We start from the raw sequence: 20355 nt of genomic DNA on the forward strand, positions 1-20355 counted from the left end.
AAAGAAGTGTGCGTGCGCGCACTCGGGTGTGTGTGTGTTTATTTGTGTGTGTGTGTGTGTGTGTGTGTGTGTGTGTGTGTGTGTGTGTGTGTGTGTGTGTGTGTGTGTGTGTGTGTGTGTGTGTGTGTGTGTGTGTGCGTGCGTGCGTGCGTGCGTGCGTGCGTGCGTGCGTGTGCGTGTGTGTGTGTGTGTGTGTGTGTGTGTGTGTGTGTGGCCAGCGAGCCTCTTGGAATGCTTCCATCTTCTCAAACTCATTCCCCTCTCGATTGCTCAGAATCTCTAAACTCAATAATTAATAGCTACCCCACTAGTCCGCTACCCACAAAAAAGAGAGCAAACCTGCAGTGCGCTATCGACGGACCAAGTCAACAAAACATAACCTACACCCCTAGCACTGTAAAATAGGGCATCCCATCCAACTGCCCATGCACGCACGCACACACACTGAATACTCCGGAGGCCATGCTATGAGATAAGAGTAATGTATAGCCCTATAGGGTAAGAGTTTGAGTTTCTGACTCATCGCAGAAGTTTGGAACTGGGGGCTGCAGAGTGCAGACTCCTCAGAAATACAAGGTTTCCGTTTACACTGCAATAATACATGAGATTATACAAATATTGGAAGTGAAATATGAATATTATACATCTGCTTGAGTAAATCAGCACATCTGGCTCACTAAATCCAATCTATGGTCTTGGCGAGCTGTGAAATTAAAACCGAAATTGATTGAGAATATTAGCAGTTTATTGCGCATTGCGTTACAAAACATGCACTACCAAGTAGCATTAAAACCATTTATTCTCTGTGTGTCTTTCCCGTCATTTGATTCATCCACGCGTGTGTCTCCAGATCGCAGTGAGGCAGGGGGATGTGCCAGCCTGACAAAACTATTTTTAGGACATTTGTTTGATAGTCGTGATGAATAATCAAATCAAAGTTGATTGTCCGTGTACACAGATTTGCAGACGTTATCGCAGATGAAGAAAAATGCTTATGTTTTTAGCTCAAACAGTGCAGTAATATCTCCAACAGTGCAGTAATATCTCCAACAGTGCAGTAATATCTCCTAACAGTGCATAAATATCTCCTAACAGTGCAGTAATATCTCCTAACAGTGCATAAATATCTCCTAACAGTGCAGTAAAATCTCCAACAGTGCATTATTAGATGAGGCATTCCATCAGAGGATAGGATAGTGCAGGTGCAGTCTATTAGTGTGCCATCACCAGGGTGCAGAACCATCTCAGCCTAAAACAGTAGGGGGCTCCTACACACCTCAAAAATATCCTTATTTTCCGTTGGGACCATCTTGTAACAGAGGACATACACCGTAGCCTACTCACATCATGCCAATATAGATGATAGAAAAAAAGGGAAAAAAAGGGTACTGTACAGTGTAGACCTTGAATTGCTCTGATACAAAATAGGTTCAGTATTTTGCTTATATAGGCCTCCAGAACGCTTGCAATAGTTTTGATTAAACAATACACAATAGTCCTTATCGTGCATCTAATTATAAGGGAAGCTTGCTTATACGCCTGTTACTAAATGAGTGTCAGCAAGCTTGTTCAAGTTGTCATTAAGCCAACTATCCATCCGTTTCAGAGTCCTGTCACTAGGTGCGCCATCTTCAATGTGGAACACTTTAATAAATGGAACACTAGTGACTTTAATAATGTTGACATATCTTGCATTACTCATCTCGTGTGTATATACTGCATTCTACACTTATCTACTGTGTCTTAGTCTATGCCGCTCTGACATAGCTTGTCCATATATTTATATATTCTTAATTCCATCCCTTTACTTAGATTTGTGTGTATTGGGTATATGTTGTTAAATTCTTAGATATTACTTGTTAGATATTCCCGCACTGTCGGAACTAGAAGCACACGCATTTCGCTACGCCCGCAATAACATCTGCTAAACACTTGTATGTGACCAATAAAATGTGATTTGATTTGATATAGGGTAAAATTGTAGGAGGGCGGGAATAACGCGCACTATCCACCAAACAGAAAACCATTCCGAGCGCTGCAGGAGGGAGAGAGAGATAAAGACCGCCAGCTGTTTGTGCTCGAGCACCGTGTCAACGACGGGGAAGTATTGAGCCGAGGATCATGGAGTTGAAGACAACTCACCTACATAGTGGTTACTGGTTACAGGTGCCTGCTGCTTCACCATTTTACCAGCGAAACAGTATGACAAGGGCGCGCCGAGACCTGGCGGTAATTACCGGAATGTCTGAGGGACATTGTTTAGTCATGTGCCTAAACCACCGTATTGTCTATTAGCGGAGACCGGAGTGGTTTCGAGAGGAGGAGGTGTAAGGTCTGACAGGGAGTCTATTGCTTCAGTAGTTGTTTCGTTTTCATTTCTTGTTACCTGGTAAATAACCAACCACCATGGATAACCACAAGGAGAGTAAGACGAGGAAACAGTCAATGAAAACCAAATCTACAAAACGCAAAGAGAAGAAATACAAAGCCGGGAAGCTTTTCAGGAGGAAATCGTTGAAGTCCGTTGGGAATTTTATGAGCAGGATACTGAAAACTTTGGGAACTTTGGCACACTTTGGCGACGTCGAGCCACCTGACGGCGAGGATGATGATGGCGGGTTCAGAGACAGCGCCGCGTGCACGTTGAGTGCCAACTCAGGGAATTTTAATAAAGATGAACTTCGGGTCTCGAGGGAGATTAAGGTGAAGAAGAGCGCTTCAACTTTGTCTTCTCATGGATCTATAAAAGACAGGCTGTCGTGGTGCTATGGCGACAAAACTCCTGGAGTCCTTGGGTTGAAGAATCATGGAAACACTTGTTTCATGAATGCGGTGGTTCAGTGCCTCAGTAATACGGACCTGCTGGCCGAGTACCTTGGTTTGGAACAATACAAGTCTGATTTGTGTCAGGGGAGAGTAAACGGAATTGTAAAAAACGAGGACGCGCAACTTGCCAGGGGTGAGGTGACCACACAGTTGGCATCCTTGGTGCGGGCGCTTTGGACCCTTGAATATACACCTCAACTGTCCGTGGAATTCAAGGTGAGTCGCTTGTGTAGAAACACTTCAAACGCAGCTCATGTTTGAGGTATAATTGGTTATTTTCCATAACAGTTCCCGCTCATGTTCACCTAAGTTCTAGACGTATTTATTGCTTCAGTGCGACCGATCACGAGAAATGTTCAAAGCTCGGAGCAATCGCGTGCTCACCGCTACAGTTTCCTGCGCAGCATTTAATTCTAATAGGATTGGCATTTGCGAATTAATAATATTTAACTAAAGAGAACACATCGTTCCTTTTACACGAGGGTTTGTCATAGTAATAACAGTAGGCCCATGTGTGGGCGGCTATATCAACATGTCAGACTCAACAGGTTTCCACTGGGCACAAGCTGGTTGAATCAACGTTTCTTCAACCTAATTTGTCAACGTATTGTGACGTGGAATCTACGTAGAAAATACATTGGATTTGAAAAAAGTCATCAATGTTGTTTTGAGGGTGAAATTGGGGTGAAATTTCAACCACAGGATTATGTCATTGTAACTTTAAACAGTCCCCTCGCACCATACCCGGGCGCGAACCAGGGACCCTCTGCACATATCAACAACAGTCACCCACCGCACCGCTCCACAAAAGCTGCGGGGCAAGTGACGTCACCGATTGAAACGCTATTTAGCGAGCACCACCGCTAACTAAACTAGCGTTTTACATCCGTTACACTCACCCCCCTTTTGGCCTCCTCCTTTTCCGCAGCAGCCAGTGATCCGGGTCAACAGCATCAATCAGTATAACTTTTTACCGTCCCCTCGCCCATACCCGGGCGCAAACCAGGGACCCTCTGTACACATCAACAACAGTCACCCACGAAGCATCGTTACCCATCGCTCCACAACAGCCGCAGCCCTTGCAGTGCAAGGGGAACCACTATTTCAAGGTCTCAGAGCAAGTGACGTCACCGATTGAAAAGCTATTTAGCGCGCACCACCGCTAACTAAGCTAGCGTTTCACATCCGTTACACTATCATTGTAACCAATTTTCAACATGTGCTAAAATATGTTGAATTTGTAACAATGTCAGATCTTCAATGTTATATCCACAATCAGCTAAATACAATAGGCTGGCGAGTTGATTTATCTACAGCCATTCATTTGGTCTCCCATCCAGGGATTTAACCAGGCCAAGCTTTGATATTTGTCACTGACTACTATTGTGGGAATGATTATTGAGAGATCTCCTAATAACTACATTTATTCGCTGTTGCTATCAAAGTCATTCCAAAGGGTAGGTTTATCAAAGTAAATGATATGTAACCATACATACTGACTGCATCTTCAATGATACTATTTAGGCCTATATAGCATTTGCAAAGTTATCAACAGCTATTGTTTCAATGCAACCCAGGGTTCAACTAAAAATAGATAATATATAGATTTGGTTGATTTCAAATGTAATCTTCAAGTTATCATAAATATGTTGGATTCACCTCTATCTCAACCAAAAATCAAAGTTAAAGAATAGGATTAAATCAAACTTTATTTGAAGTGCATTTAAAGTTAGATTAGATTTTGTCTTATTCTTTAACTTACATTTTTGGTTGAGCTGGAGACGTGAATAAAACATATCAATTATTAATTTATAGACAAACTGGATATTGAATGGTGTGGTTGGCAACGCAACCAAATATCAACATTTGATGGAGATGTGTCTTCTGATTGGGTAGTTCCATCTGTGCCACTAACTTAGTCTGGCTTTAATTACAGTTTGTCTACTAATTCATCATTTATATGTTGTATTCACGTCTCCATCTCAACCAAAAATACAAGTTAAAGAATAGGACTAAATATAATCGAATCAAACTTTAAATGCACTTATATAGTATAGTTTGATTTAGTCCTATTCTTTAACTTTTGTTCTTGGTTGAGATGGAGTTACGAAACCAACATATCAATTATTAATTTATAGAGAAACTAGAATTAAAGCCGGGTTAAGTCAGTGACAACCAAACACAATTCAACATCACTTTTGCAAAACAGTAAATAGCCTATTAACTTGTGGACAAGTTAACTAATGATAGGTTCTCCAACTAAACCCAAAATAAAGTTTAAAGAATAGAATTAAGCCAGTGGCTCAGATGAAACTATCCAAGCATTAGATATCCTTCATTTTTTATATTTGGTTGTGTTGTCAACCAAACACAATTCAGTATTACTTTTGTTATAGAGTAAAAAGACGAAAGTCAAGGCTCTTACAAACTAATAACAACATTTATTCAACCTTAAAATGAGTAACACGTCAATGGTGACATTTTGAGGTTAGCCTACAGTAACAAAGAAATGTCTTATGTAATCATAGAAAGTGTGCATGTTTTAAGATGGCATGCAGAGGTCGCAGGTCTGTGGAGATCTTCACAAGTGCTATAATAATCTGTGCAGAATATCAAACAGCATTGATTACTTGCACTATGCATTTTTAATGTAATCTCAACTGCAATCCAGGTCATTTGGTTGTGCTTTTAGATGAAGCACAGTAATGACACATTAAGTTGTTGTATAAATACAAATGATCTGAGATGGTATTCGCCATTTGAACTTTGTTGTGCTTTTAAATGGTTGAAAGCACAGCGATAACACACATAAATGACAACTAAACCAAAAATCAGACATTGATTTTCCAATGGAATTTAGTTGTGCTTTTAGATGGTTGAAAGCATAATGATAACACATTGGGAATTCAACTAACCTTCTGGCTGTCTTTATGACTGAGTGAATAAAGGTTGAAATCTTATTGATCAACCTCTCAAACAAATATTACCCACATTTCCACCCTGAAATGACGTGGTGTGCCTAGTGGGTTGTGACTGGAGGGAGTACAGCTAAGATCGGAGGCATTTTAACTAACCCTACGCCTAACCCGTTTCCTAACCGTAACCTACAGTAAGTCTCCTAACCTGCCACGTTAATTATCTTAATTAACCTGCTGCATAAATTCTCTTAACCTGCTATGAAAACGTAATTTCCGGTCGTAGCTGTACTCCCTCTAGTCAGACCCGACTCAACAGTTCTCACGTCCTATTTCTGTGTAAGCAGACAGGTAGCATTTCAGGGGAGGAGCCTGTGGCAATGGTCAAAACAGGTGAGACATGTACTAGCATTACAGGCAGTGTCAAAACTCCCATATGTTTGGATTAATATCGAAATTCGGGTTCTATTTTTCATTTCCCCCAACACAAACATGGTCCAAACCATGTGTCAATGCCTATTTCCTAATGACCATTGACCACACATCAGGGCACATTTGCTAACTAATACGCATGCTGTGTGTGTGCCCTGTGGCTCCCACCTGCCACAAACCCAGATGAGGTGGCTTGTCTGCATTCCCTGGATGTTCTTACTGGGAGGAAGGGAGCGGTACTTCACATGCATGGATGGTGCACTGAGTTTACGGAATGCTGATGAGAGTGAGCCAGACCAAGTCAACACAGTGGTCAGGGACTGCCAGGAAAGCAGGCCAGAGTCCCAGGCGGCTGAGTCAGCGCAGGTGTCTGTCTGGCCTGATGATGTATGAATATGTATGTCTATGGTCTGGCCCCACAGGGACACCTGTGGCTGGTCATCCAGGGGCACAGTGCCCAAAGCTAATACCCTTGGGCCTGGGTGAATGACATCGCTCACTCTCATTTACTGGAACCGTTGGACCTATGCTGCAAATATAGATGATACCAGAATTCTGAATTAGAGCATTTTGATTTGGTACGGCTCATTATAGGCTCTAAGCTAATTATGATTCTAGCAGTAATTTGTGGAAATCGAACTGCGATGCAAAGATAGAGGGCTATGAGGTGAAGGATTTCATAAGCTTCAGAACAGGCAGGGCAATGTGAGATACATTTTGAAGTTTATCCGTTAAGTTTTGTGTGCAGTCTCTCGAAATGTAGTACTCAGATCTATATTATTATTATTATTATTATTATCTATTGAATAATCAACTGCACTTGGGTATAGATATTCCCATTCATTCATTCTCATTCATCCCCTCCTCTCACTGCAGTTATAAGGATGGCTTTGACTTGAACAATACACCGATTTCTATCTGTTGGTCTTCTTTGAATGAGATGAGGATGTTTACTGCTGTAGCAGTGCAGCCAAGTGAATTTAGCCTGGGAAAGGTGGAGACCCCCTGCTGAGCAAGCTCCACTGGTGCGTATGGAGAGTGCAGCAATGAGCTCCAAAACAAACAAGAAATCGTGTTGGTGAAAGACAGGAAAACACCCACCTATCCATTTACTCCTGTCCCACGTAGGAATGGTACTAGTTTGTGATGAGGAAGGATTCTCCACAGTGGTTCTTTGACAGCTAATTGTTTTTGTCAATGTTCCGTGTGCTTTTAAAGAGCACTAGTCAAAGGCATTGGCCTGGTAAACAAGTTCAACAGTGACTGAGTGAGGATAAAAGTTGGCTCTGCAAGCTTTTCCCTCCCCTCATTTTCCTTGCTGAGTCTGGAGGTGGTGGTTGTATCACGTTTCTCCATGACTCCTGTGTAGGCGGTGGTGGGTGTGAGTGGGTGTCATGTTGGTTGTTTTGGAGCTCAGTGTTTGTGTTTTCCTGTCTCTGCTTTCTTTCAAGACCTATGGTACTCACACATTTCCGCAGGATGTATTCACCACCATGATTAACGGTCTAGGTTCAACAGGGGGGTAAATCAATTTCAACTACACGAGGCTATAAGACCACCCAATCTCCCCACTTTATCTTAGTGAAGGTAATGTCACAGAAACCATTAAAGGAGCAATCTGCAATATTTTCAGCAGTTCAGTGGACATTTTAATTAATGATATACAGAACACCCATTGATTATTGAAGAATACAACACAAATGCCTCATTTTATCTTTAGGCAAGTCAGTTAAGAACAAATTCTTAATGACAGCCTAGGAACAGTGGGTTAACTGCCTTGTTCAGGGGCAGAACAACAGATTTTCACCTGGTCAGCTCAGGGATTTGATCTTGCAACCTTTCGATTACTAGTCCAATGCTCTAACCACTAGGCTACCTACCTCATGAGCTTGGTACAACTGTCTTACCCCACCATATCCCAAATTATAAGGTTATTTTGCTCCATTGTTCAGATTTATTGCAAACTACGTGGTAGGGCTGCCGTTTGGCCACCCCAGATATGTACTAGTGATTGTGCCTTTAGGATACAGTAAAAGCGCAGACCCTCGTTCTTCCCACACAAATGCATATTTACTGCCTCCAGTATAAGTCGTGGAGTCTGCGTCCCAAATGGCACCCTATTACCTACAAAGTGCGCTGTTTTTTTAACAGAGCCCTATGGGCCCTGCTCAAAAGTAGTGCATTTTATAGGAAGTACGGTACCATTTGGGATGCAGCTATAGGAGTTTAAACTTCTCGTTACAATAGTGTTAACAGAGAGCCTTTCCCAGGCTGTAAACCACTCAGAGATGATTATGGCCAATCGCAATTCATCCTTTGTTTCCTTCTCTATTCTTGATGGTAGTAAATCCCACATTAGGGACGTTGTCGCGGAGACGAGGCACACTGGCAGCATATCAGGAAGAGGATTTCATGTTATGTTACCGAAACTCTTTGGGAAATGAAATCTTGGAGAGCCTTGCATCCAAAATCTTATGTTGTCTTGCCATAATATATAGTGGTTTTCATTCTTTTGGAGGTGAATACATGGACATGAAGTCCAGCGGTCGCCCTCCAGGGGAGAAGCGGGGGGAGGCTGCGTCGTCTGGGGCTCAGCTGAGATTGATGAGTGGAGAAAATGGAGAAAATGAGAGAGGGAACGAGGGAGGTAGACTATGGGGGAAAAGAGGGAGCAGAAGGGAGAGGCTTTATTGAGTGGAGGGAATGGAAGGAGAGGCAGGGCGGGAGAGGAATTAAGTGATGACCCATCAGTGTCTGCCTGATCAGCGGAGGAGAGGATCGCCAACCAGCAACACCAGGCTGCTGCTGCAGAAATATGTAACAAGGAATGGAGGTGCCAGTAATGATGGTGATGGATACCATCCAGGCTCATTCCCACCAGGCAGCAACATCTGCTCTTGCGTGCGTGTGTGTGTGTGTGTGTGTGTCAACATCACAACCTCTTAATCTTATGTAATGTCCTAATTCCTCATGGTTCTCCCTCCCAGACTGTCATTGTGGAATCTAACAAGGTCCATTTGACAGGCCAGGCTGGGATGACCCTGTAAATGTGTTTTTGAAGGAGAGGAGTCATTTTCTTAATGTATGGCACATTCCTAGTCCTGACGGAGCTCTCCTTATACCTCGCTGTTTACATTAGAAAGTGAATTGACAATGTCGTTCCCATAGCAACGATTAAAACATTCCCAAACCAGAAACCGTGGATTGATGGCAGCATTCGCATGAAACTGAAAGCGCGAACCACTGCTTTTAACCAGGGAAAGGTGACGGGAAACATGACCGAATACAAACAGTGTAGCTATTCCCTCCGCAAGGCAATCAAACAAGCGAAGCGTCAGTATAGAGACAAAGTAGAGTCGCAATTCAACTACTCAGACACAAGAGGTATGTGGCAGGGTCTACAGTCAATCACGGATTACAAAAAGAAAACCAGCCCCGTCTCGGACCAGGATGTCTTGCTCCCAGGCAGACTAAATAACTTTTTTGCCCGCTTTGAAGACAATACAGTGCCACTGACACGGCCCGCAACCAAAACCTGCCGACTCTTCTTCACTGCAGAAAGCTAAGGTAACTGAGCTAAACGACTACCGCCCCGTAGCACTCACTTCCGTCATCATGAAGTGCTTTGAGAGACTAGTCAAGGACCATATCACCTCCACCCTACCTGACACCCTAGACCCACTCCAATTTGCTTACCGCCCAAATAGGTCCACAGACGATGCAATCTCAACCACACTGCACACTGCACACTGCCCTAACCCATCTGGACAAGAGGAATACCTATGTGAGAATGCTGTTCATCGACTACAGCTCAGCATTTAACACCAAAGTACCCTCCAAGCTCGTCATCAAGCTCGAGACCCTGGGTCTCGACCCCGCCCTGTGCAACTGGGTACTGGACTTCCTGACGGGCCGCTCCCAGGTGGTGAGGGTAGGTAACAACATCTCCACCCCGCTGATCCTCAACACTGGGGCCCCACAAGGGTGCGTTCTGAGCCCTCTCCTGTACTCCCTGTTCACCCACGATTGCGTTGCCATGCACGCCTCCAACTCAATCATCAAGTTTGCAGACGACACTACAGTGGTAGGCTTGATTACCAACAACGACGAGACGGCCTACAGGGAGGAGGTGAGGGCCCTCGGAGTGTGGTGTCAGGAAAATAACCTCACACTCAACGTCAGCAAAACAAAGGAGATGATTGTGGACTTCAGGAAACAGCAGAGGGAGCACCCCCCTATCCACATTGATGGGACAGTAGTGGAGAGGGTTGTAAGTTTTAAGTTCCTCGGCGTACATATCACGGACAAAATAAATTGGTCCACCCACACAGACAGCGTCGTGAAGAAGGCGCAGCAGTGCCTCTTCAACCTCAGGAGGCTGAAGAAGTCACCAAAAGCACTCACAAACTTCTACAGATGCACAATCGAGAGCATCCTGTCGGGCTGTATCACCGCCTGGTACGGCAACTGCTCCGCCCACAACCGTAAGGCTCTCCAGAGGGTAGTGAGGTCTGCACAACGCATCACCGGGGGCAAACTACCTGCCCTCCAGGACACCTACACCACCCAATGTCACAGGAAGACCATAAAGATCATCAAGGACAACAACCACCCGAGCTACTGCCTGTTCACCCCGTTATCATCCAGAAGGCGAGGTCAGTACAGGTGCATCAAAGCAGGGACAGAGAGACTGAAAAACAGCTTCTATCTCAAGGCCATCAGACTGTTAAACAGCCACCACTAACATTGAGTGGCTGCTGCCAACAAACTGACTCAACTCCAGCCACTTTAATAATGGGAATTGATGGAAATTGATGTTAAATATATCACTAGCCACTTTAAACAATGCTACTTAATATAATGTTTACATACCCTACATTACTCATCTCATATGTATATGTATATACTGTACTCTATATCATCTACTGCATCTTTATGAAATACATGTATCACAAGCCACTTTAAACTATGCCACTTTGTTTACATACCCTACATTACTCATCTCATATGTATATACTGTACCCGATACCATCTACTGCATCTTGCCTATGCCGTTCTGTACCATCACTCATTCATATATCTTTATGTACATATTCTTTATCCCTTTACACTTGTGTGTATAAGGTAGTAGTTTTGGAATTGTTAGGTTAGATTACTTGTTGATTATTACTGCATTGTCTGAACTAGAAGCACAAGCATTTCGCTACACTCGCATTAACACCTGCTAACCATGTGTATGTGACAAATACATTTGATTCGATTTGAAGGTGATGTGGGGTACTTGTGAGACCAACGCTAAAGAGTGGAAAGTCAAACTCTCCAGCTCACTGTCTTGGATGCCAGGGCAGGCGTGGTGTGTGTGTGTGTCTGTGGTGTGGTGGTGTGTGTGATGTTATTGCCTGAGTGTGGGGATCTCAACCTCTCCTAAGACGTGAGAGGGTGAGAGCGGACAACGTTGTAAACTACCCCTGGAGACTGTGTAGGTTAATGGTGTACCTGTGTTTATTTAAGAGGCTAGGTTAGGTCACCCTCAACTGTATTATGAGTGTTTGCAATCGTTTCTATCTGTCTCTTACCCTCCAGCAAATGTTTGCCTCACCTCTCTAGTAAGAAGTAACTTGCAAGGCACCATGACATGGCGGTAGGAGAGTGCACTGTAGTACCGTGTAGTCTGCCTATGTTTACAGTGGTTATGGAATAAGGTGCATCTTCACCATGGAGACCAGCAGTACCCTAAAGACAGCTGAGGAGTGCAAACAGCTTTTAAAGAGGGGAGCAGATATGGTCTGGCATCTTCAGCTGTCGCACAGTGACACACACACACACACACACACACACACACACACACACACACACACACACACACACACACACACACACACAAAAGTCATAAATCATTCAATCCAACAAACTGTGTAAAACACATTTTTACATTTCTACTTTTTGACATAGCAATCTTTGGCTATCCGATTCATTTTACACCCAGGTTCTCTCATATCCCTTCAGTGTTTACCAAATAGCCAGGATTATTATTCCCATGCTCCCTGTGGGGACAGAAACACAGTATATCATGTTTGTTTTGGCACCTTCATGGCCAGTCATTAAATGTTAGTGCCAGGTGTCTGAGCTGTCTGTCTGTGATTTGGTTGGTTATGAGGATGACGATAAATGGAGGCTGATACAGGCTTACTCAGACAGGCCTCAAAATGAGAATGTTATTCGTACTACTTTGGTGGGATTACACCTTTATCTCCTCTCAGGCATAGGGTGGGTGTGAAAAGTAAAGACTGTGTTGATATGTCTATGCCGATATCAAGGGTAAATCCTTTGAACGAGAAGTGCAATCTGTTTTTGAAGGATGCGATGGGGTCCTTACTTACTTAGCAACAGTGCTGCTGTGCAGACCCATTAACATGCCATAGTAGCAGGATCACCTCTGGACGTCAACGCAACAAAATGTGTGCACACAGCAGACCATAACCCCTCTCTCCAAGCCCTCCTTCTCTCAACCCCCTGTCCTAATGAAGCCATCACAGCTCTGTGACGTCATCAGGTTTCTGCTTCCCAGACACAACGGGCCTACGGTAACCTTGGACACATCGGTTGCTGTCCCCACCACTCTCTCCGCCACCCCAGACTCTGTTTCCCCCTCTCCCTCTTACCCTTTCTGGGGTAGCAACATAACGTAACATAACTGCACTGTCCTTTGATAGGCAGAAAGAGTAACTAGGATTAGTGAGGGGGGGAAAGGCGGTGTCCTAAATGGCACCCTATTCCCTATATAGTGCACTACTTTTGACCAGAACCCTGTTCAAAAGTATTGCACTACATAGGGAATAGGATGCCATTTCAGGTACAGCCACAGTCAACATGCCCCTTTCGCCTCCCTCTCCCTCGGAGGGCCCCTTTCATAATGATTAAGCTCATTAGTGGTCCATCTCAGGTAGTAGGGAGGTAGGGGGCCTCCCATCCTGTCCCGTGTTTATATTTAGAACACTGGCGGTGTGATGCAGCAATTTTTTATGAAGGGTGGAGGAGCGTCTGGGATCGGGCTCTGTTACTCAGAGGGCGGAGGGAGGAATGGAGAGAGTGGGGGGGGGGATGGCTGGTGGGAATGGAAAGTAGCCACCTGGATGTCCTGATGGTGTTGTTGTTAGCTACACCTGTCACTGTCTCAAGGAGAGTCAGGGTTGGGTAGATTACTTTCTAAATGTTACAGTTACTAGTTACTTATCCAAAATTGTAATCAGTAAGGTAACTTTTGGATTGCCCAAACTCGGTAACGTAATCTGATTACTTTCTGTTTCTTTTGGATTACTTTACCCGTAAGAGGCATTAGAACAAGACAACAATTATCAATCAAACACATTTGGTGTGTCATCGTAGACTTGTGGTCTCTGACTCTGGTCAGACTCGCACAGGTAGAACAAACTAACTTTCCATATTTTCAATGCAAAATGTAATGTCATTGAGAAAACAGAAATGTGTCTTAATATATACTACATGACCAAAACTATGTGGACACCAGCTCACCTAACTTCTCATTCCAAAATCATGGGCATTAATATGGAGTCGGTCCCCCCTTTGCTGCTATAACAGCCTCTGTTCTTCTGGATAGGCTTTCCACTAGATGTTGGAACATTACTGCGGGGACTTGCTTCCATTCAGCCACAAGAGCATTAGTGAGGTCAGGTTGGGCACTGATGTTGGGTGATCAGGCCTGGCTCGCAGTCGGCATTTCAATTCCCCCCATAGGTGTTCGATGGGGTTTAGGTCAGGGTTCTGTATAGGCCAGGTAAGTTCTTCCACACTGATCTCTACAAACCATTTCTGTATGGACCTCGCTTTGAAACAGGAAAGGGCCTTCCCCAAACTGTTGCCACAAAGTTGGAACCACATAATCGTCTAGAATGTCATTGTATGCTGTGGCGTTAAGATTTCCTTTCACTGGAACTAAGGGGCCAAGAAAAACTTCAAAAACAGCCCCAGACTATTATTCCTCCTCCACCAAATTTTACACTTGGCACCATGTATTCGGGCAGGTAGCGTTCTCCTGGCATCCGCCAAACTCAGATTCCTCTGTCAGACTGCCGGAGGGAGAAGCTTGACTCATCACTCTAGAGAATGCGTTTGCTCTGCTCCAGAGTCCAATGGCGGCGAGCTTTACACCACTCCAGTCAAGCTTTGGCATTGCAAATTGTGATATTGAGCTTGTGTGCGGCTGCCCGTCCATAAGAACCCATTTCATGAAGCTCCCAACAAACCGTTCTTGTGCTGACGTTGCTTCCAGAGGACGTTTGGAACTTGGTAGTGAGTGTTGCAACCGAGGAAAGAACATTTTTACAAGCTACGCACTTCAGCACTCGGAGGTCCCATTTTGTGAGCTTGTGTGGCCTACCACTTCACGGCTGAGCCGTTGTTGCTCCTAGACTTTTCCACTTCACACTACATAAGTTACAGTTGACCGGGGCAGCTCTAGCAGGGTGGAAATTTGACAAACTGACTTGTTGAAAAGGTGGCATCCTATGACGGTGCCACGTTGAAAGTCACTGAGCTCTTCAGTAAGGCCATTCCACTGCCAATGCTTGTCTATGGAGATTTCATGGCTGTGTGTATAAAATCAAGCACCTGTCAATATTGTCAACAATGACAATATTTTTTCTGGTGGGGAGGGGGGGGGGGTCTTCGTTGTTAAAAAATATAGTTTTAAGGAACTCAGTCTGGCTTTCAACTTACTCTTGATTGTTGTAATAGCAGACTGCACAAGGCCATGTCAGCTAACGTTTTTTTTAGCTAGGTTTTTTAGCCCATAGATTTTGTAGAAATGGGGGGCCTGTGTGAAAAGGTTTAAGAACCCCTGATGTAACTTGTTCCAGTTTTTGTCTGTTATCAGATAACATGTAACTGATTACATCTACATCGTTTTTTGTCCGTGTTCGATATTCCCTGTTAGGTTGACTGGTCAGCCTGTAACTCTTCAGGTTAATATCTTTGAGCTTCTACTGTAGTTTGTTGGAAAGTCGTTTTTATGTCTTTTGTAATGTCTTCATCTGATTTCCTCCTCCCTGTCTGTCCCCAGAGTATTGTGTCCAAGTACGGCTCTCAGTTCAGAGGGAACTCTCAGCACGATGCCCTGGAGTTCCTGCTCTGGCTCCTGGACCGGGTCCATGAGGATGCCAACCCCACCACCAACAACAACCACAGCAGCAGCAAGACCAATGCCAACGGAAAGGTAGGAGCAGACCAAACACAGTCACAAAGTTGTCATGAAGCCCAAAGACATTCAAATGTCATATACATTGTCTTGTGTTGACAATGTCTATGACACCTGTCACCAAACTGAAACATCTTGAAAAATATTGATCACTATTGTGATCGAACGGTCCTGACTCATGACACATTGTAGATATACTGTAGCCAACAAGTTCGCTGAGGTAAGGTTTTTGGCTGATGGTAGTACTGTGTTATCCAACTGTGGCTGCAATCCAAAATGCAAAGGGCTCTCTGCATTCTACAGTTGCAGCGTCGTCAGTCTCAGCTGTATGAGAGCAGAGGTACAGTTGCAGAGGCCAATAATAGCTCCTTATTCAGGTGGAAGAGTTGCAGAGGCTTGAGTCATGATATCACCTAGGTCTTACTCATGAGCACACACACACGTCTTGCTTTGCTCATCGACTAACTTACTTTAGAGCGGGGCACGTACACACACACACACGTGCATAATGTAGGGTGGGGCCGTTGGGACGAGAGATTTCTACCACTAGGGCCACCTGCTGGGCCACCTTTGCTAAATGAAAATAGGAGAAACACTGAGAGATTGAACTTGGTTAGCATGTATCAACATCTATTTTTTCGCATTCAATTGAGTCATATTGCAAGCCTTGGTTTTGCTCACAGTCTAACCAGGTTACTCCTAGTGCAGTAGAGCAAAACAGCTCTGAGGTTCCCATGAATGCATATTTCTATTCTCAAGAGATACAATAGAGACTCGTTATGAAGAGCTTGTCTCAATGATAACAAAGCGAATTCCACAGCATTCTGCAGCGATACGCCATCCCATCTGGTTTGCGCTTAGTAGGACAATTGTTTTCCCGAACAGGACAACGGCCCAACACAACTCCAGGCTGTGTAAGGGCTATTTTACCAAGAAGGAGAGTGATGGAGTGCTGCATCAGATGACATGGACTCCACAATCACCTGACCTCAATCCAATTGAGATGGTTTGGGATGAGTTGGACCGCAGAGTGAAGGAAAAGCAGCCAACAAGTGCTCAGCATTTTCAGGTCTCAGCATATGTGGGAACAGGTGAAGCTGGTTGAGAGAATGCCAGGAGTGTGCAAAGCTGTTATCAAGGCAAAGGGTGTCTATTTTGAAGAATCTGAAAGTATATTTACAATGTAGAAAATAGTAAATATAAAGAAAAATCCTTAAATAAGTAGATGTGTCCAAATGTTAGACTGGTACTGTGTATATATAATATATGCCATTTAGCAGACACTTTTATCCAAAGCGACTTACAGTCATGTGTGCATACATTCTACGTATGGGTGGTCCTGGGAATCGAACCCACTACACTGGCGTTACAAGCGCCATGCTCTACCAACTGAGCTACAGAAGGACAATCAACAAACATAATAATTAACTGTCTCAATGAGAGGCGGGTCATCAGCTTAATGAGCAGGCCTCCTCGTTAGAAGAGTCGACCAATAGCACAGGCCGCAGGCTAAGGAATGAAGGCCCCACTGTGGGCCCTCTCCTCAGCTCCTCTTGCGTTGCCTGAAGAGAGTAGTACAAAAGCACCGTACTTGTTATATTCACCCAGCCAGGTCACAGAAATCAATTAATGCATTTGAGGAAATAGAGACACGGAATGTGTGGGATGAGGCCACTTTAGAATCCCATTCCATTTACGACCCTGGTCCCTTTCTCAGTGGGAATGATGAGTCTAGCCACTGCGGCGTCTGAGTGTTGTGTCACTCATGGCTGTATTACTATTTACCCACCGGGGCCTCTGAAACGATCCTTTGTGTGTGTGTGTGTGTGTGTGTGTGTGTGTGTGTGTGTGTGTGTGTGTGTGTGTGTGTGTGTGTGTGTGTGTGTGTGTGTGTGTGTGTGTGTGTGTGTGTGTGTGTGTGTGTGTGTGTGTGTGTGTGTGTAGCAGGAGAGGTTGTTGAAGTGACAGCCTGCTGTGTGATGCCCCCTCTCATTCTCTCTCTTTCCATCCCTCTCCTCTCTCCTCTGTCTGCTGCTGCAGAGGGGAAGGGATCATGGGAGGGTGTACCGCATTGGCAGAGAGAGCACGGCATTCTATGACTTATAATGTGGATGTGATCTCTAATATCATTTGAATGTAAACACACATGGCCCCTTTAGGGTGTGCGATGGTCACAATGATGCCTCGCTTCGTTGAGCTTCAACCGTGTCCCCTTTGGCTTTTGCTCATCTCCGGCCGCTATTATTAGCCAATGAAGTCCTTATTCTCATTGACTGCCATCGCGACGCCTCCTAACAGCTAATGTCTTTCTCTGCGGCTACGCTATAGAGGAGGCCCTTTATGCCACGGCAACAGCTCAGGGCTCTGGTTGTCATTAGCCTTCGCTGAATCACGGCTCCGTAAAGCCGCTTTGCCGCCGATGCCTCGGCCCGAGAAAGAAGGAGGTATTTCAGAGAACGCCGTGTGTATGTAAGAATGTGTGATCCATTTCCATTATTTTCTGTAATTGAATGAATTCTCTGCGTTTGGTTGTAGCTCCATCTTTCTCACCTCCCTCGTCTCCTCTACTCTCCTCTCCTCCTCCGTCCTACTCTCTCTCCATTGACTGGTGTTAGAGCACTGATGGTGGGCATTGCGGCGTACAGCATACACACAGATAGCAAATGGACAGAACAGATTGATAGATGGATGGGTGTATGGATTGATGGGCTGAGAGAGAGTGAGAGCAGGACAGGATGACACCTCCGTCGTCAGAGCCTGTGAAATGGGCGTTTCAAGTGAGAGCAAAGAAGACCCAGATCAATCTGCTGACCTGACAGAAACCTGAGGAGACACATTCTGATCCTGCCTGCCTCTTTCACTGAGTGAATGGTACTTTTCTTATACAGTGAGCTCCAAAAATATTAGGAGAGTGACACATCTTTTGTTTTGGCTCTGTACTCCAGCACTTTGGATTTGAAATGATACAATGACTATGAGGTTAAAGTGGAGACTATCAGCTTTCATTTGAGGGGTATTTTCATCCATATCAGGTGAACTGTTTGGAAATTACAGCACTTTTGTACGAAGTCCCCACATTTTAGGGAACCAAAAGTATTGGGACAAATTGTGTATGTGTATTAAAGTAGTAAAAAGTATTTGGTCCCATATTTCTATGATTCAATGACTACATCAAGGTAGTGACTACACATTTCTATGATTCAATGACTACATCAAGGTAGTGACTACACATTTCTTGGATGCATTTGTTTTGGTTGTGTTTCAGATTATTTTGGGCCCAATAGAAATTAATGGTCAATAATGTATTGTGTCATTTTGGAGTCACTTTTATTGTAAATAAGACTAGAATATGTTTCTAAACACGTCTACATGAATGTGTATAGTACCATGATTATGGCTAGTCCTGAATGAACCGTGAATAATGATGAGTGAGAAAGTAGGACGCACAAATATCATACCCCCTGAACAAGGCTGTCATTGAAAATAAGAATTGGTTCTTAACTAACTTGCCTTGTTAAATAAAGGTAAAATAAAATAAAATACCCCCAAGACATGCTAACCATTTTTGGGGGGGTATGATATTTATGCTTCTAACTTTCTCACTCATCATTATTCATGATTCATTCAGGACTATCCGTAATCATGGTAACATCCACATTAATGTAGAAGTGAGTCCAGTGAGTGGGCATGCCTGCCTGAGTGAGTGGTTTAAAAGCCGATCCATCTTACCCTCTCTCTCTCTCTATCCGTCTCACCCCTTCGGACGGTAGTGGTAAACGATGCCTAGCATCCCAACACCGCTGCAAACTCACAGAGGCATTATCTCTGCCGTTAATCCATTTTAAACGTCGATAATAGCTGGCTTCTCAGTCTGCGCCCGGAGAGAGTTGACAGGGTGAGTGGATGGAGGGGGAAAAAATAAGAAAAAACCAGCCTGGATGGATGGATGGAAGTAAACTGCTTAGACATTTGGTCTCTGGACATTGTGGCAGCCGGCGAGGCGGCGATAGAACACATTATTGACAGACATGGAAATTGTGGGTTTTAACATCTACGGATGTGAGGGTTAAGAGGCCCTGTTCTCCAGAGAAATGTGTTTGTTTATGATACAGATCAGACGTCGATGACAGGTAGACAGGTAGGGGTTGATGGATGCTGTATCGGATGTCTCCTGTCAGTGTTGCCCATTGGGATGTTAAAGCTCTGATACTCCTCATTCAGTTGTGCCATCAGACTTGACACTGGCAGTCCGTCATATAGAGAGAATGGATCTACCATTGGACATCTCTGCGTTCCCTCTACTGCTCTGGAGCTAAATGAAGTCAGCTTTCCTCTCTTCTCTGTTGGCGCATTAGTGTTGTACATTGATTAGACATTGGGGTTCACAGGTTGCTTATCTTTCCTTTGCTCCCTCTCTCACTAAATCTCCCTTTTTCTCCCATTTCAACTCTGCTTCTCCCTCTCTCTCTCTCTCTCTTTCTCCTCTGACTCATCTCTCCATATGTCTGTCTGGTCTACTTGTCAGTGATGATCTGTCTAAGCCGTTGCCAGACTTCAGCTACAGCCGAGTGTTAAGATCAGGGCTGAGGGGTTGACGGGGCAGATGGCCACAGACCCTTTCTCCTTCTGCCCCGGCGATCCCTGCTCAACCTCTCTCACAGGTGACTTCAAACGACACCTCTCCCGCCAGCCCCGCCGAAGCCCAGCCACAATCCCATTAGAACACCAGTGACATTTCTCAGATGCTTCAAATTCCGCACGGCATAGAGAGAGAGAGTGGGGGAGAGAGGGAGGGAGAAAAGGAGATGGGGCGAGACGTTTGTTGGTGGATTTTCCCCTGTCTGTTTGACTGCATGATGGGCTTCCATCTCCTTTTCCCTTCACAGATGTCTATTTTGTGTGAAATTGAGCAGCTGGAGAGGAAGGAAATTGAAGCAAAACTCCTCATTTGCTGCTTCCTATCATGGA

The 20355-nt window shown here is 44.5% G+C and overlaps 1 protein-coding gene across 49 annotated transcripts in view; it reads left to right on the plus strand.

Annotated features, from left to right (window-relative positions):
• Positions 1 to 2027: 2027 nt before the first annotated feature.
• Positions 2028 to 20355, plus strand: part of LOC118389406 (ubiquitin carboxyl-terminal hydrolase 43-like) — a 117166-nt gene continuing 98838 nt past the window's right edge. For all 49 annotated transcript variants that reach the window (XR_008088283.1, XR_008088305.1, XR_008088310.1 and 46 more), the window contains exons 1-2: positions 2028 to 3042; positions 15253 to 15405. Coding sequence is in view for 1 of the 49 variants with exons in the window: in XM_052490329.1 (XP_052346289.1) it covers positions 2407 to 3042; positions 15253 to 15405 (789 nt within the window). In the remaining 48 variants the exon portion in view is untranslated. The remainder of the gene's footprint in view (positions 3043 to 15252; positions 15406 to 20355) is intronic.

This window comes from Oncorhynchus keta, chromosome 32 (assembly GCF_023373465.1).
Source record: "Oncorhynchus keta strain PuntledgeMale-10-30-2019 chromosome 32, Oket_V2, whole genome shotgun sequence".
Taxonomy (NCBI): Eukaryota; Metazoa; Chordata; class Actinopteri; order Salmoniformes; family Salmonidae; genus Oncorhynchus; species Oncorhynchus keta.